The sequence below is a fragment of the Lygodium microphyllum genome, chromosome 24 (genome assembly GCF_053477565.2).
Source record: "Lygodium microphyllum isolate KBCC chromosome 24, Lygodium_microphyllum_v1.1.10, whole genome shotgun sequence".
Lineage (NCBI taxonomy): Eukaryota > Viridiplantae > Streptophyta > Polypodiopsida > Schizaeales > Lygodiaceae > Lygodium > Lygodium microphyllum.
Genome location: NC_141158.1, coordinates 82,815,082 through 82,833,980, shown reverse-complemented (window position 1 = coordinate 82,833,980; position 18,899 = coordinate 82,815,082). Strand labels below are relative to the sequence as shown.

General features: G+C 43.7%; 1 protein-coding gene across 4 annotated transcripts in view; it reads left to right on the top strand.

Moving 5' to 3' along the window:
* The window catches only part of ELF8 (binding protein), a 162,285-nt gene that overhangs the window by 97,119 nt on the left and 46,267 nt on the right, over nucleotides 1-18,899 (top strand). For all 4 annotated transcript variants that reach the window (XM_087665528.1, XM_087665527.1, XM_087665529.1 and 1 more), the window contains exons 11-12: nucleotides 10,236-10,304; nucleotides 10,503-10,595. In XM_087665528.1, the coding sequence (XP_087521654.1) occupies nucleotides 10,236-10,304; nucleotides 10,503-10,595 (162 nt within the window). The remainder of the gene's footprint in view (nucleotides 1-10,235; nucleotides 10,305-10,502; nucleotides 10,596-18,899) is intronic.

Sequence of the window (18,899 nt, the reverse complement as noted above, 5' to 3'; positions counted from 1 at the left end):
ACAGTACCCATAGACATGTCGAGATCATCTGCAAGTCTGCTCAACCATATAGCTTCCTTAGAAGCTTCAATAGCTCATATGTATTCAGCTTCAGTGGTACTCAGTGCAACAATATTCTGCAACCTGGAACACCAAGAAATAGCCCCACATCCAACTGTAAAGACATACCTGTTGGTGGACCTACTTGTGTCCAAGTCACTTGTCGTGTCTGCATCACAATAACCCTGCAAACTAAGTGCATGCTGCCCATAGCAAATACTTTTTCTTTGTGTACCCTTAAGGTATTGAAGAATACACTTGACAGCCTCCCAATGTGCTTTGCTAGGATTTGACATAAACCTGCTAACAACTCCCACTGGACGAGCAATGTCTGGATGAGTAGCAACCATTGCATACATAAGAGAGCCACAAGCTGATGCATAAGGAACTCCCTTCATAGCATTTGCTTCCACGTCATCTTTCAGGCTCTTGGCTTTGCTAAGCTTGAGATAAGGAGGTAAGGGTACCCCCAAAGGCTTTGCTTCAGCCATGTTAAATCTGTCCAATACCTTTCCAATGTACTTTTCTTGAGATAAAAACAACAATTTCTGCATTCTATCTCTACGAATCCTCATACCCAAAATATGCTCTGCATTCCCCAAATCTTTCATGGAGAAAGCTGATTTTAGCTGATTTTTGAGAGCATCCAAGCTAGTCTTTCTTTTCCCAGCTAGTAACATATCATCCACATACAAAACAAGTATGATGGGGCTGCCATCTGTATCCTTTTTCATGTGAAAGCAATGATCTGCATGGCTGCGTGTAAACTCATGAGATAGGATAAAAGTATCGAACTTTTTGTACCATTGCCATGGTGCTTGCTTCAGCCCATACAGGTTGCGTTTTAGCTTACACACCATCTGCTCTTTTCTAGGAACTACAAAGCCCTCGGGCTGTTTCATGTAGATTTCCTCATCAATGTCACCATGCAAGAAAGTTGTTTTTACATCCATTTGATACATACAACTCTAAATCCAAAACAGCAGTAAGAGCAAAAAGCACACGTAAAGTGGTCATCTTCAGAATAGGTGAGAAGACCTCTTGGAAGTCAATCCCTTCCTTTTGTGCATAACCTTTGGCAACTAGCCTTGCCTTGTACTTGGGTTTCCCATCAACTGTCTTGACTTTGTACACCCATTTGTTTGGAAGTGGCTTCTTTCCCTTTGGCAATGACACAAGATCCCAAGTATCATTTGCATATAGAGATTTAATCTCTTCTTGCATAGCTAGCTCCCACTTACTGCTGAACTCACATGACTTGGTCTCTTTGTATATAAGAGGCTTATCCTCATCTGTAAGCATCACATAATGCAAGGAGGGTCAAACCTATGTGGTTGCCTTCTTACTCGTGTAGACATGCGTACCCAATGATCAACATTTTCAGGAATCGGGTCTACATCTGGAGGTATATTATTTTCAGCATTCATTTGCTGCTGTTAATCATTTTCAGCATGCTGTTCATGCTGTACAGCACCTTCATTTTCATTTCCAGCACCTGCATTTTCATAATCAGCAAGCCTATCTTGCTGTCCATGACCTCCTTGTGCTTCTACTTGCTGGCCATCATCATCAGGCTCAAAAATAACGAGTTGATCATCAGTTTTAGCCTGTGGTACAGCACCATGAGGCTCATTTTTTGAAGTAATAGGTGGCTGCAAACTCTAAAACTTCACATTTTTCAGATCTTCAGTAGAGGCTAAAGTGGCTTTCAGCAATTTTGCCTCATTGAACACAACATTACGGCTGCGGATAATTTTCTTGGACTGAGATAACCACACTATGTAGCCAAATTCACCCTCATCACCATAGCCCATGAAAATGCCTTTGGTGGATTTTGGGTCAAGTTTATTCCTCAGCTCATTCCTAACATGCACGAAAGCATCATAGCCAAATATGCGTAAATGGTCATATGAGGCTGATTTGCCATACCAAACCTCCTCAGGGATGCCATTATTTAAGGACTTGTTGGGAGAGTAGTTGCAAATGTGAACCACGGTTTTGAGTGCCTCTCCCCAAAATGCATAAGGGAGATTAGCAGTGCTCGTTCAGATAAAGTCCTGTTATATCTTTAGCCACCCCATTTGAAGAAGGACTGTAAGGGGCTGTAAGCTCCCTCTTAATACCATGTAAGTCACAAAATGACTCGAATTCAGTCGATGTGAACTCACCCCCATTATTAGTTCTCAAGCATTTCAGCTTTCTACCTATCTGAGTGGTCACAAATGCATGAAAAGTTTTAAAAACAGCAAACACTTCACTTTTCTTTTTCAGCAAGTACACCCAAATCTTCTTGGAACAATCATCAATAAAGGAGACAAAATATGCAGCACCACCCAGTGATTTCATGGGCATACTACATACATCAGAATGCACTAAGTCCAAGACATTGGACTTACGAGAGAGACTAGAGTAAAAGTAATTTTTTATTTGCTTTCCAAATTGACACTCATTACAAAAATCAAGTTTAGAGCCTTTTCCATCAACCCTCTTTAGAGAGGTAAGGATATCAAGTCCTTTTTGGCTCATATGGCCTAATTTCTTATGCCATAACTCCAAGTGGCTGCAAATTTCAGCAACTGCAAGAAACTTGCCATTCAAGGCTTTACAGTGCAAACAATACAATGTGCCCTTCTTGGTTCCTTTCCTTTTGCAATCAGCATGGAACCCTTTTAAACTTTCCACAAACCACCACCAAACAGTGTGGTGTAGCCATGCAAGTCAAGCTGACCAACAGATAGTACTCTTTTTGATGCCAGGCACATATCTGATATCTTCAAGACAAACTCTTGACCATTGTCTAAAGACAAGGGTATGGTGCCAATCCCATCAATGTTGCTAGCATGGTTATTTCCAAGGTATACCTTTCCATAACTGCTTGCATTGGACATAGCAAAACACTCCAAGCAAGGAGTTACATGGAAAGAGACGCCAGAGTCTACAATCCAAGTTTGAATGACACCATCATCACCTGACAAGAGTGCATCAATCACATCAGCCTTGGTAATCTGCATATCTTGCATGTGACATACAAGGGCATCATAATCAAACGCACATAATACATCAACCTCTGTATCTGAAAGCTCTTCTATGACCACGCTAGAGGCCACATTGGCCTTCTCTTTGCCTTTGGTTGTCTCCGATGCATCTGTCTTTTCTTGCTTCTTTTTTTATCTCCTGCATTCTTCTTTCTCTCTTGTTCCTTCTTATAATACCTGCAATCAGGTTTCTTGTGGCCCTTTCGACCACAGTGGTAGCAAGTAATGTCACTCTTATCCTTTCCTTTGCTCTTGCTCCTGTTTCTCTGCTCTGCATTTGCATTTTTCTTTTTAGCCGTGCCTCTTACATTATAAGCTGAGTTGCTGCCTTCTCAACTAGATATACGTCTAATTTTTTCATTTAAGATAGAACCCCTCATCCCATCATATGAGAGATTGGGATTATTGCTGAGTGAAACCACCAAGGTTTCCCACGAGTTTGGCAGTGTCTTGATAAAAAAGATCGCCCCCTCAACTTATCATCAAAGTCCAAGTTTGCATCTTTGAGCTGATTTAGAATCCGAGTAATGCACTCAAGTTCTCAACTGTAGGCTTTGACTGATCCAGTTGCATATTCACCAACTTGCACATTAAATGCACGTGATTAACAGGTGAGGTGATCTCATAAGTAGTTTTTAGCTTCTCCCATATTGCATAACCTGTGTCTAAACCCTTAATGTCTGTCAGAATGTCATTAGTGACACCCATCTTTATGTAAGCCACAACCTTTTTATTCACTCTGGCCAATCTGCATCAGACATTAGTGCGGGTTTATCTTTCTGCAAAGCATCCTCGCAATCCTTTACAAAATGCCCTGCATACGGTCTTTCCAAAGGTCAAAGCCATGACCATCAAACTGTTTGATCTCCATGAAACTCTTGATGTTTGAACTGGAAGAAGTTGCATCCATTTTATCATGAACACATTTGATCTCTATCAAACTCTCGATGTTTGAACTGGAAGAAGTTGCAGCCATTTTGTCACGAACACAATAGTGAATGCACTAATCTGTAAAAGCACAAGCTGATCCAGCAAAATGCACTGCTATTCTTTCTCAACAAGAAGTAAACTTCTGCTGTTTGTACATGAACCAACCAACAAACGGGCAAAAGATATAGAAATTTACCAAATTTTACGCAAATCCCCAAAATTTCAAGTCCAAAATTGCATGAATGTCAGTCAATCTGACCTAGCTGAGTAAAGCTTTGCCAATACATGAAAAGCCCCAAATTTCTAGGATCCAATGTCAGGAAATTTTGCCTAGAAGAGCGAAAATCCAGCAAATTTGGTAAAATCCCCAAATTAATTGAGGTCACCGCTCGCAATGTCAGCAAATTCTGACACGAATGTTACTGCTAGGCCTAGATGAGATTAAATCTGGGAAAAGCCCCAAATTTTCTGACTCGAATCTTCACAGATCTGAGATCTGTGTCTTCGGTGTGTGAACTTCCACAAAGGAGAAGGATTTCAAGAAAGGATTTGAAAGAAAATAAAGGTTGGGATTTACTGCATGACGGTTGGGGGGGGGGGGTCCGCTGACCTTGCCCCGTCACGTTTGACACTTTCCCGCCGCCGGTGCCGCCTCCGTCACGGGACCTTTGCACCCGTCGGTCAGTCGTCGCACTGTACAACTGTCGCCTGCACTTTGTCTTGCCGGTATGTTGGTTCCCTGCTATAGTCGCGTGCTGACTGTTGCTTCATGCTTGCTGTTGCAAGTCCAGCAGCCGTCGCCTCAATCTTGGAAAGCGTGTAGTCTTGGCTCTAATACCAGTTGTTGGAAGCGATAGGGATGTAGCTCGAGCAGGAGTGAACGAGTGAGTGTGATGGCTTGAGAGAGTGTGAGCAGAGTGAAAGTATGAGACCATAAGAGTGTACCAACAATTGTGTTGGTACACAAAGAATAAAATGTATTTATACTTAGGGCACGTAAAGGGGCACGTAAAGGATGCATTCACATGGACAATGTGTGTGTACTATACACGGAGGTTATCGGGCCTTTATATCCCAACAGTACTGATGAATATGCGTCAAAGAATAAAGAGGGGGCTGCTCGGGAATAACACCATCGAAGACAGAAGAGCTCAAGCTTTCTCTCTCTCTCTCTCTCTCTCTCTCTCTCCAGAGTGATGGATTTCAAGGACGAGAGATGCCTTGGGCTCTTTGCTGGAAATATGGCGCCGTAGAGACCACCTCCTCCAGACCTTGGAGCAGAGACAAGGAGCCGCCCAACGCCTGCTCAGAGAATTGTACCGAGAGCCAAGTACATCCCCACCCCTGAGCCCCCACCAGCTTCATTGACCTCCCAGCCGCGGGGGACTACCCTAGCCATAGCCACGGCAAGAAGCAAAGCTCGGTGTCCACGCCCAACCAACCCCTGCCCCCGCAAGAGGCACATGTCGAGGATACAAGGGATACTACACTGCCACTAGAGGACCTTGCCCCGCTGATTCAGCCTCTTGATGTTAGATAGATCCATGTGGGACAATTTAGGATGACCAAGCTCCATGAGCAGTTCCACACCATACTTGGAACACATATGAATTGTACCTAGCCTATATATTATTTTGTACCTACTCAATTAGTTTATCATAGCATTAGATGCTAGCTTTACTGGGACCTAGAAAGTTTCCCAGACATTTTGTATGTAACGTTTTGGTCCCATAGGCCAACTTGGCCTTTCGTAGACGTTAAGATAACTTTCTTTATTTCTTTCTTTCTCCATCTGCCACCGTCATTACTCTACTATGTCTACCGGATCATAAGTTGTGAGAAACTATGTACACTTATCATAGTCCACCTCCTCTTTGAACTTCTCTATATATCTTTTCAATCGGCATCTATCCATGAGCACTTTCGCTTATGGGTCATTGGTCACTACATTAACAAGGTCATGAATTTGATAATAATGCACAAGGCAATGCTACCCGATTTCAATCTTCAAGTTACGTTTGGCCTGGTCTTCTTTCGTGAATGGTAGTTGGGCTAAAAAAGGGATTGAGCCACTTGGTGTGCTAGGTGCAACCGAAGTGTTTTTCCGTGGAGACTATGTGCCCTAAGTGCTTGAACTTAATTAGCTTTGTTTTAAGGCATTCAATAGCCATTTTTGGGAATCACTTTAGAGAAATATGCGTTGGTGATTCTTCTACGTCATCTAGGAAGACAACACTAAAAAAAAGAGGTCCCAAAAGTTTTGCCACATGGGAAGAGATGTCTCAAGGAGGAGGCATCTCATTATTAGCAAAAAGAAGTATTGTAAGAAAAGGTCTTCGATAATGAACACGAATGCATATGGTGAAACATGTGTATTAAGAATGATGAGCCTGCCCTACCACATCCTCCCCACCTTTGACTTCTGCAGCCACCACCAAGGTTCCTCTGCCCCCCTCGCCCTTCCCCTAGGGCACCTCTGCTCCCTATTGCCAACTGTTTGCTCAACGTACCACCAACTGTCACCTTGAACAGCCAACCCTTCCTCGCAGCGGCTCTCTCCTATCCAACTAATAATGACAACATCCTTGATTTCTGCCTCCATGGTGATTACCCTCTTTTACTTCTTTGTCCAAGCCCTTCCCCCTCTTAAGTCTATTGGGTATGGAGCTCATGAAGATGACTAACGTCTAATTCGAGTGGAGGCGAGAAGAGAGAGAGAGAGAGAGAGAGAGAGAGAGAGAGAGAGAGAGAGAGAGAGAGAGAACCAATAATTAATAACAATAATAACAATAATTGATATGAAAGTATAAGAACCAAGGCACCATTTTATAGTCCTAAGGTTTCCTCCCAAACCTTTGACCCTTACTTAATGTTGGGAGGTGTAAAAGCTATTCACACATTTGAACACACATACTTGCACACCTAAGGTGTGTTCACACACAAGGATAAATAAAACTAGCTAACAAACCACACTGAGTGTACAATAAATATTGATACAAAGAAACTCAAAAACACTAAAGATGAGGATCAATGAAGAATGATGAACACTGAATCATACTAAATGAATAATGTAGATATAATGAAGTGGAGCTTCGAGGTAATTGTAATATCTTGGCTGTTCAAGCGGGAGCATTGAGAATGAATTTGCACTGTTAAAGGAGTGTGACTCAAAAATGCTAGTTTCTCATGTAGGGCTGATAAAGAGGGTGTAATCTGCTATAGAGGGCTTGAAACTGGTGCAAGTGCAATCTCCATAAAGTGGATGATGGCTGTTGCTTGGATGCTAGGGTGGCAGCAGGAGCTGGAAATTGAGAATAATGATGAAGATGATCTATTGTACCAGTCGAGGGAGGAGTGACACCAGCAAACACTGCAATGGAAATGATGAAGATCATGTCTCTAATCTGTGTGGGCTCAAAGCAGAGTGATCTAGAGTGTCTAGTGCTAATGGTGATGTGAAGAAGACCACCCGAATAAAATCGCCTACTCGTAAGGCATCACAGCTATTTGGACAGCACCAACACCACCATGAACTAAGGCATTCGCGAGGGTGGGGTTTTGGACAGTAGTGGTAGTGGGCCGAGGTGGAAGGTGTGATAGGGGAATAATGAATAATGAATAAGAGAGTAAGTGTAGAGTGAAGATGGATGAATGTCCATGCCCTATTTATAGGCACACGAGTCATTGAACTCTCTAGGGTCACACCCTGACTCTCTCAAGTGGCATTCCACACTAATAAATAATACAAAAAAGCATTTCAAGGGTTGTAAATGAAAACCAAAATAGGAATTCAATGCACTAAATGACTTTGGTATCTCAACATGCACTCATAGGCCCAAAACGGTGCTGTAGGAGGAGTGAACAAGACATTCTCCACTGTGCAATCCAAGTATTCTACCTAGAAGGAAACCTATAAGAAAGAATAGTGAACAAGGTGTGTTGATAGTGTCCAAAACTCAACCTTGGGAGAAAAGCCACTAGCTCTGTGTCTCCATGTTGATAAGAACACGAGGCATAGCTACCAAGTCACGGCGAGAATATCCAAGGTCCTAACCTAGGTAGAAATTGTAGATCCTAGGTATCAGTAGGTGAGATGGGAGCTTGATATCAACCATCCCATCCAAGGGAAGATGAAGAATACAAAGGCTTTTTGTCAAGGTGAGCAAAGGATTGCGTGATGTGAGTAGTAACCCCCTCTGAAATTGGAGAAATAGGATCCCCCTCTGAAGCCATCTGTGAATTTAGAAACTCATTGATCACGGTCTCTAGAGTGTTTGATGACAGAGGAAGGGTCATGGGTGGTGCTGGAGAAGGTATCTCAGGCTACAATGGAACAAAGGCTAGACATCTCCCAAAGGTGGTCTCTCAAAACTAAGTAGATGAGGGATGAGGCATCATAGACATAGAAATAGTGAACGCCCGTTCCAGGCCTTAGGAATGGATTAACGTGTTCTGGCATGTGTCTACGAGTGAAACGCCCATGGAACGTTCCTGCCCATTCCCAGCCCCATTCCTACCCGTTTCGTGTCGTTCCAAGCCGTTCTAGCAGCCGTTCCCTGGAACCCGCCTGCTCCAGCCTCTTTCGCCTGCTCCGCCTCCCTTGCCCGCTTGCTCCCGCCTGCCTCACCTAGGCCCTACTTGCTCCCGCCTCTCCTGCCCGCTTGAGTGAGTGAGTGGGTGAGACACACACATACGAGATAGATATTAGATACACATACACACGTCACATATATATACAAATATGTGTGCATGTGTAGGTGTGTGACATGTGATTACTAATCATGTTACTACTAATTGTGTTGTTGGTCCCCCCTTGAAAAGCGTGATCCATCAGGTCACTAAATTGGCACGTCGAACATGACCCATAATTTAGTTGTCCCATATTGTACCTAGCATATCATGCCACCCTTTTGACTTCCACCATGCTACTAGATAAACCAATTTGCAATCTTCCAACTAACTTAATCTATGAGCTCTCTCTCTCTCTATATATATATACCGTTCCCTCCGTTCCCGTTCCCTAACTTTAGGCGTTCCCCCTATTCCAGGGGGTCCCATTCCCGTTCCCTATTCTTGGTAACTATGATCATAGATAATCTCCTTGAGTCCTCATTGGAGTCGGTGTCCGTGGAGCCAGATGAGGAAGGATGGGAAATGTGCACCTCCTATGGAGCCATGGTTTGGGAACAGCCTCTGTCTCTCGATGGAGTGGACTAGAGAGCCAGAGGAGTCGAACAACTTCTGTCTCTCTGCAGAGCAAACTACAGAAAAGGTGGAATCCAACGACCACTCTCTCTCTTGGTGGAGCGGACTCAAGAGCCACGGGCTGTGGTGTAAAGAAATAGCCTAACACAAAAACACAAATATAATTGTACAACAAAGCACAAACTGAATAGAACACAGTTAGGGTTAGGGTAACTCAAAGACAATGAACACAGTGAAGAGTCTGAAATGAACGAGTCTGTATAATGCTTTGCCTAAGTTTATGACAGGTAGATGCCCAATCATCAACATTGTGCATCATACCACACTACTTGTCATGAAAGCTCATGCCATGCGTTACGAGGGTCTAGCTGTTAGATCTTTCTCAGTCCTATCACTTTGCTCTCTTCAAGCCCGGTCTTGCTGTGCCACCTAGCTGATTTATATTCTCTGAGATACTTTGAGGCAGTGCCAGCTACTAGCTTGGATAGCGGCATCAAACTCTTGCCTGTGGCCCAGTACTTAGTTCATGATGCCATTCCTTTGAGCAAGGACAGTATGCTGTGCAAGTTAGGTCTCTGTCCAGACTTTAATGGAGCGAACAGGGCCTTCAAGGTTGGAACTCAATTTGAGTTTCACTAGACCTCTGCTTGGGTCTCACAAGTTGGAGATGTAAACGTCCAATATCTCTAACAGGCACTGGGTATTGTACAGTCTACAACTTCAGTATAACATCTTGATAGGAAACAACAAATGCAGGTAAAATAAAGTTGATGGATGGGTTTGACGGGTGGAGATGCGGTGCTTGCATGATAGTTGTTTTGTAAAAGAAGTGTTTTGAACAATGACAGAGAGCATTTTTTCCCACCCTCTCGTATGATTAAACTTGTCACTTTTTAATATATGTCATATGTGTGGTGCATGTTGCATGTGAGAAAAAATATGTGCAGACGGTTATTTAGAGAGACTGTAGTTGTGTCTAAGGGTTTGTAAGTAGTCTCATCCACTGTATTTACTTGATAATTTCAGGCTTGGATGGAAATGGCAGAGTTACTGGTATCTACTGATACAAGTGGAGCACTGGATGCATTCAAAATGGTAAGTAGTTTTATTCTGATTTTTGTGCAGGAATATGTTAAAGTTAAAATAGCTGAGGGCAATGCTGCCAGGTTGCCCTGACTTTATTCGGTTTTCTGGGTTGCTATTAACTTCAGTCGTCACCTGTTTTGTAGTACTATCATTATTTTTTGGCCTATAGTAAATGCTGTTAGTTCTCAACCTTTGATTTCTGGACAGGCTTTGAATCTGGTGAGAAAACGACCTGAAAAAGTGCCTATTGAGCTGCTTAACAACATAGGTGTATTGCACTTTGAACGTGGAGAGCATGAGGTGGGTTGTGAACTCTTAGGGAGTATTACAAATTTAGACTGCTTATTTAAAATGGTGCAATGCTAGCACTTTGGGAATCTTTTACAAGCATCTGTTTATGCAGTTTCAAAATCTTGTACAAGTGTAAACAACTTGTTCTTAAGAATGCAAAATGATGCATTACGTTCAAAGCTAGAAATCTTGTACAAGTATAAACAAATTGGTCTCAAATTTTCATTACACACAGAGAGATACTGAAATCATGAATACAGGCACAAAAAATGTTATATGAACTCGATGTGGCTGGTCAAATTGGTGGTATTTTGTAACTTACAACACAGGTTGTGGCTGCAAATGCCAAGGAATGCTTCGTAGAGTTCCTCCATTGTCTTCAAATTTCCATGAAGCTTGTCTGAGTGCTCTCTCATTAGTGGATTCTTTTGAGCCAAATGGCTGAATGATCTCTACTTGGGGTTGTCTTTCTGCCAGCATATTTTGCTTAGTAGACATGTAAATATATTATGCTACTGATGATCTCTCTCCATTTGGTCATGTTTACCTTTATGCCAGCAAGAAGTTTGGACTCAGGGCGAGGGCATTCAAATGTGTAGTTTAGTATAACTGCACCATCCTTTATCTCAAGCCCAAACAGTATGAGATCCGATTATAATGGCAAGCTCGCTGCCATCTGCCTGCTTCCTGTCTTCCCACTTCCACTTACTGCCCTCTGCAGCCTGGAAACTCCTGCCACCTACCTGTCCGGTCACCGCCACTGCTGCCACCAGCTTCTCACGTGTTTCCACAGCTCCTATATTGGTAGCCCTCTGCCAAGCAGTGGCATGCACCTTTTTCTCCTCGATCCTTCCTTCCCCTTGGGTGACTTCACAAGATCAGCAAGGCTCAGATACCCAAGAGAAACAGGACCTGCATAACAATAAGATGAAGGAGAAAACTTGATTTGCGGAGCTGGTCCCTCTTCTTGTACAGGGTGAAAGGTGAGAAGGATCGAAGCTTGCACGCAAGAGCTATGGCGGGAGAGCAACAACAAGAAAGAGAGAGACAAGAAATGGGAACTCCAACAGTCACAATGTGTGACCGGGCCTTCCTTTATTCATACTGTCACTAAAAGAATAAAGAATAAAGTGATGGTGACGGGCGCCCGCCACCTGTAGTGTCAGTGGCGGTGACTTGTAGTGTACAGGGTGAAAGGTGAGAAGGATCGAAGCTTGCATGTGAGAGCTATGGCGGGAGAGCAACAACAAAAAAGAGAGAGACAAGAAATGGAAACTCCAATAGTCACAATGTGTGATCGGGCCTTCCTTTATTCAAACTATCACTAAAAGAATAAGAATAAAGTGACGGTGACGGGCGCCCGCCACCTGTAGTGTGCAATACACAGGCGGCTAGGCGGAGGCGCCGTTATCCTCAACAACCTCCCACTTAAAGGCGAATCTGCCCTAGTGAGGAGTGAAAAGAAAAAAGAAAAAAGACAGTACAACATGTATACATGTACAACAAGATGAGGAAAGACGTCATCTCATCCCATGCCCATCAACCTCCTAAGGAAGGCAAAGCGCTCTGTAGAGAGGCTTTTCGTGAGCAGATGTGCAGGATTCTGGTCAGTCGAGATCTTGACAAGGTCAACAGACTTGTCCTCAACGACCGCACGTATGAAGTGATACCTCACCTCAATGTGTTTTATCTTCGCAAGGAAGACCGGATTCTTGGCTAATTGAATAGCATCCATAGAATTCAAATGTAGTATAGGGATAGCATCAATACCAAGGTCAGCAACCAAACGACCCAACCAAATGGCCTCCTTGCAAGCCTCAATGGCTGCAACATACTCGGCCTCTATAGTAGAAAGGGCCGTGCATTTCTGTACCTTGGACATCCAAGAAACAACACCTCCAGCATAGGTGAATACATAGTCGAAAGTGGACTTCTTACTATCTACATGTCTTGCATAATTAGAGTCAGTGTACCCCACGACTCGTATATCCTGGTTGCCATAGCATATGCACATATCTGCAGTGCTCTTCAGGTACCTCATGATACCCTTCACGGCATCCCAATGCTTCTTGCCAGGTGTAGCCATATAGCTTGCCACAACACCAACTGCAAAGGCAATATCTGGAAGAGTGGCTATCATGGCATACATAAGACTGCCCACTGCGGATGCATAGGGAATCTTGGCTATCTCGGCCCTCTGCTCATGTGTTTGCGGACAATCAGCCTGTGATACCTTTATATAAAAAGGCAATGGACAGTCAATAGGCTTTACGTCCTGCATGCGGAAGCAGTGCCCTTCAGGTACCTTATGATACCCTTCACGGCATTTCAATGCTTCTTGCTAGGTGTAGCTATATAGCGTGCCACAATACCAACTGCAAAGGCAATATCTGGACGAGTGGCTATCATGGCATACATAAGATTGTCCACTGCGGATGCATAGGGAATCTTGGCCATCTCGGTCCTCTGCTCATCTGTCTGCGGACAATCAGTCTGTGATACCTTCACATAAGAAGGCAATGGACATCGAATAGGCTTTACGTCCTGTACGCGGAAGCGCTCAAGGACTTTATGAATGTACTCCCTCTGTGACAAGTAGAGGAGTCCCTGATGCCTGTCGCGTCTAATACGCATACCAAGTATGTGAGAGGCCTGTCCCAGATCTTTTATCTCAAAGCTCTTCTTGAGCTGAGCCTTAAGAGCATCTAGCTTATCATGAGCTTTCCCTGCTATCAGCATATCATTCACATAGAGTACCAAAATCATAGGCTCTTCGTCTAAAGACACGGATCCATAGCATTCCTGCTGTAGCCTTGGCACTGCATAAAGGCATCAAACTTATGATACCACTCCCCAGGTGCCTGCTTCAAGACAAGCTGAGCAACCAAAGCCACGACTAAGCGCAGGGTGATCATCTTAACCACAGGAGAAAAGACCTCATCAAAGTCCACACCATGCTCCTGCTTAAAACCCTTTGCTACCAATCTAGCCTTGTATGCTAGCTTGGGGTGTCCAGGGGTACTTTTCAGCTTGTACACCCACTTGCATGGCAAAGTCTCATTCTTATGCAAGGAGTCTATCTCAGACTGCATAGCCCTGTCCCAGGAGTGATTGTCACCCCTGTGCATAGCCTCATCATAAGTGAATGGCTCTCCTGCATCTGTAACCAAAACATAATGCATCGAGGGCTGAAATCTATCAGGTGGACGTCTGTCTCTAGCAGACCGTCTTACGGCAGGCTCTGCTGCCTGCTCAGCTGGCTGTCCAACAATCCTAACCATGAGCATCTGCTGGAGCTGTAGGCTGTCCAACTGGCTGTGCGGAAGCTCTCGGCTCCTCCTTAAATATGACCCTGCGGATCTCAACAACTCTCTCAGGCTGCCTATGCATCTTGTTTTCATGGAAGACTACATCATGACTGCGGATGATTTTCCGCGCCTGCGGATCCTAGAGATAGTAACCCATCTCATTTGCATTTCCATAACCAAGAAAAATGCATTTAACACTCTTAGGATCCAGCTTACTTCTCTTGTCCCTGGACACATGGCAAAATGCCTCACATTCAAAGGCACGGAGATGCGCATAAGAGGGAGGTTTTCCAGTCCAAACCTCCTCTCTAACTTGGAAATCTAAACCACTAGAAGGCGATTTGTTTATGATATGCACAGTTGTGCTAACTTCCTCAGCCCAAAAGCTTTGTGGTAGGCCTGCATGGCTAAGCATACTGCGTACACACTCCTAGATGGTTTTATTCATCCGCTCAGCCAAATCATTCTGGGGGGGAGCGGTCAACGGACGCTTAATACCCCTCTCATCACATAACTGCTTAAAAGCACGCGAGACATACTCACCCCCACTCTATACCCAGACTGATTCTCAACCAATGCAAGCCATCGCTCAAACACAACCAAGTCATTGGATTTCAGCTTAATGGGATAAGGCCAAACTTTCCGTGAAAAATCATCTATGAAAGTAACAAAATACTTTGCACCATCCATAGACTGACAAGGCATGGGCCCATAGACATCCGAATGTACCAATGCCAAGGGCTCACTCATGTGTGGCCTACCAAACTTCTTATACGTAGACCTAGTCTGCTTGCCATAAAGACAATGCTCGCATGAATCAAAATATGCATAATCAAGGGACATTAAGTACTGTAAACCGGAAAGCATTCTCATTCCCTTCAAAGACATATGGCCCAAACGGGCATGCCAAAGAGATACATGTGGGATAGAACGCACAGACAAAACATGATCAAGGGAAGAAGCGGATTCAATCAAGGGATAGAGACTGCCAGCCTTGGCACCTCTCGCAATCACAAGTCTGCCACGAATGATCTTGCATGCAGAGTCTCCAAAAGATACATGATAACTTGCGTCATCAAGTTGTCTAGCTGACATGAGGTTGCGTATCAAAGCAGGTACGTGACGTACATCCTGCATAACAAAACTGCTGTCAAAAGGAAACTGCAGCCTAACATCACCAACGCCCACAATATCAAGAGACCTGTCATCACCCAAGCGCACAGAGCTCGAAACAGTACGGTATGAATGAAACCACTCTCGGCAAGGTGTCACACGAAAGGACGCATCTGAGTCCAGAAGCCAACATTGTGCATACATAGAGTGTATCTCATCAACATCCTCAAGCTGCATAACATTGTTCTCTTCAATTTTAACACTGGACTTTGCAGACACTATATTTTGATCAGAAGACTTATCCTGCACTTTGTCTTTCCCCTTATCTTTGCGCCTTTCATTGTGCAGTTCATGGCATTGTGGCCTAATATGGCCCTTTTTTCCACAATGGTGACAAGTAACATCTGCAGTCTTGCCATGGGATTTGCTACGTGACTTCGCACGAGATTTGGACGGGGATTTTCTGAGAATCCCGTCCACAGCCTATGCCACTGCCATGCTTTCCATATCCATCATTCCTACCTCTAACTATCATAGCATGCGACACACGAGAGACATCCAAATTCTTACGGTTAACCTCTTTCTCTAGAAAGCACTCTCAACATCAGATAATTTAAGGGTAGTAGTAGAGGCACATAATGCAGTGCGGAATACATCCTATGACTCATTAAGAGTAGTAAGCAAGAAAAGAGGAGTGACATTCTTTGCCCAAGTGATGTCCTGCGAAGCCAAGTTTTTGAGTATAGCATGGAGCTGGCACAAGTGAGCAGACATAGTCACATTCTCCTTCATGTGCAGATTCATAAGCTGCTTTAGTCAATACATCTGACTCGTTGGACTTTTCTTGTCATAGAGATTCTTGATTTTATTCCACAACTGCCATGCACTTTGTTCTTCCTCAAATACATTGTAATGAACATGTTCTGTGAGAGAGAATACAATCGTGGACTTGCATAACTCATCAAGCTCAAGCCATTCCTCATCTGGCATAGTTGCAGGCGGCTGCCCGCTCAACCTCAATGGTTTGATCTGCAATTTCTATACCAACACCTGCCAAATCTGGCTCTTCCAATAAGAGTAATTCATACCATTAAGCTTAGTGATGTTGAAAATAGGATGTTCAGTGGGGACGAACTCGCCATAATGCAGGCTGGAAGACTGCAGATAGTCCAAAACTGCTTGCTTTTTATTGCAGGAAATGACAAAAAAAATCACCAAAATCAAGAGAAAATGGCGAGAAAAGTGTAATCAAAGCTGCTGCCCACCAAGTACTAGTGAAAGTACATCATTTCAGAATATTTCAGCATGAAAAATCCATGTCAATCCAGAGTTATATGCTTGCTGTAATAAATGACAGTAGGATATTGTGAGAGTCAATTGCTGACCAAATCACTGCACCAAGTCAATAAATGATAGCCAAGACATGACCAGCCATAAACGAGCATAAATCAGCACCAAATAGTCATCAAGACCCTGAGCAAACACCCAAACATGTCACCAAAGCATCCGTCCGTGAGTAGCCATACCCCTTGGACAATAGGGCAAAGTATACATAACACTGGCAAGACTTGACACGAGTAGGTGTATGCTCACAAGAGTGCAAAGCCCAAGCTAAGGTCAAAAACAACTCCAAGATATGAGTGCATGAACCATGCAACATTTAAGTGTAAGAGATCCCAACGTCTCAAGTATTTGCAAAATGCTCAAATAGCATAAACCGCCTGCTCAATGTCGGTCAAGCATACAAGATGCTCCCACTGGCACAAAAGGCGGATAAATGAGCTCATTAGCTCAATCAAACCAAGTCAAAGTACCAAAGACGGGTAACCAAGACAATGCCTCAATAGCATCCCAAGAGTATGACGGCTACAAAGCAACTGTAGGTAGCATCCATGAGCAAGACATATATCCCAATAAAGATCTCTGACAACCAAAATGACATCCAATACAAAATTCCGGAATAGCAAATGAGAATCCAAGCCAAGTTTTCAGAGAGCACTAAAGCTCAACAAGTATATGGTACACTGTGCCAAGACAAATGCATCAAGCGTAGGCGTCGGGTAAGCATATACCCAAAGAGCATATAACTGTCAAAGCACTGACCACTGTTAAGCATAGACTGATGTCAATAAGTGTGGGCTGAAATAAGCTAAAGCTTCCAAAAGCATCAGGATCCAATGACAAGCTCGAAGTCGTCCCTCGATGATCAATACATCATAGCATAACCCAAGACATACACCTAGAACCAATAGGTATATGTCAAAGCATGAAAGATAGCTTCAGCCCAAGAGTATTCAGCATGCATTTACTGTTATAAACTGTGTATTTCCAGCTCCATAATCAGGCCAAAATCATAGCATGACATGTAGCTTCAATCCCCCAATCAATCAGGATGCAATAGGCTTCAAACCGGTTATGTAGTCATGCCCAAACAAGCATAGGCATAAACTGTGAATGTAGCACTAGCATCAAATGTTTGTAGACTATTTATAATAGTCTTGAAACACTGTTTTCAGCCACCAAACCAATGCCTAATCTCAAAGGATCAATGCCAAGTATCAATACATGTGCAAAAACCCTGAAATGGAGCCCAAACAAATGCTTAATGATGCTCTGCTCCTGCTGGTCCACGTGGCAGGTCTGGAGAGATTGGAGGGCTCAAACATGAGCCAAAGAGGCCTTGGAACAAGCCTCTAGTAGCCCACAACCAATGGCAAAGAGATATGAAGATTGGAAGCTTTAATGGTGGCTGCCCTGTTTACCTAGACATGTGGACTGAAATAAATCTCTGAAAATAATGAAGCAATACCTCAATGTCAATGCCTTGATGGTGCCTCAATAGGCCGGGAAGAAGCTTGGAAAGTCGGGGAGTGATGGGAGCTCAAGAGAATGAGCTATTGCTGCCGAGAAGGAGACCCAATGCGAGTGGGGAGTCGATGGGAAGCTGAGAATGCCACGAGCCAAGCTCAAGAGTCGGGAAGCTGAGCTCTGATACCAGTTGAAAGGTGAGAAGGATCGAAGCTTGCACGCGAGAGCTATGGCGGGAGAGCAAGAGCAAGAGCTAGAGCAAGAAAGAGAGAGACAAAAAATGGGAACTCCAACAGTCACAATGTGTGACCAAGCCTTTCTTTATTCAAACTATCGCTAAAAGAATAAAGAATAAAGTGACGGTGACGGGCGCCCGCCACTTGTAGTGTGTAGTGGCAGTGATTGTCAGTGTAGTAATACACGAGTGGCTAGGCGGAGGCGCCTTTACCCCCAACACAGGGGACTCCAGTGCAGCTTCCACCCCTACCATGACTGATACTTTCTCGTAGATCAGGTTTGATCTTGATGTAGAGCCCGACACTATAGACAAAATGGTAGCCTTAGAGGTATCATCTCTACCGTGTCAATTGGTCGGTGACATACTACCACTGCACTCATTGGAGGACATGATACAAGTAGCTCTCACAAGTACCCTTGTGTAGGTTGCAAAAGTAACTTTGATAGAAAAGGGGTGTTTTAGTTTCAACTTCAACACACCACAACAGTTTGAGGTGGCACTTGCCACAAGCCCTCTGTATATTTGAAGCACTGTGGTCTTTTTTGATAGGTGGATTAAGGACAATGACTACTCCATGCTTAGGGATGAGATAGCTATCATATCTCACCTTATTGGCTGCACATTGCTAACTTGAGAACTCTCTTGTTGCAGCAATGCTTTCTCTTTAGTGAATTCGATTGATGGCATATAAAGCTTCAACTACTGCAATTTCTGATGCATTCCTTTCCTTTTCAAGTTCAGATGAGAGACACTTAAGCATATCAATTGGAGATTGATTGATAAAATATATCTCATGTGAATCTTCAAAAAAAGCACATAAACTAGTAGATTTCTATAATTCCTAAT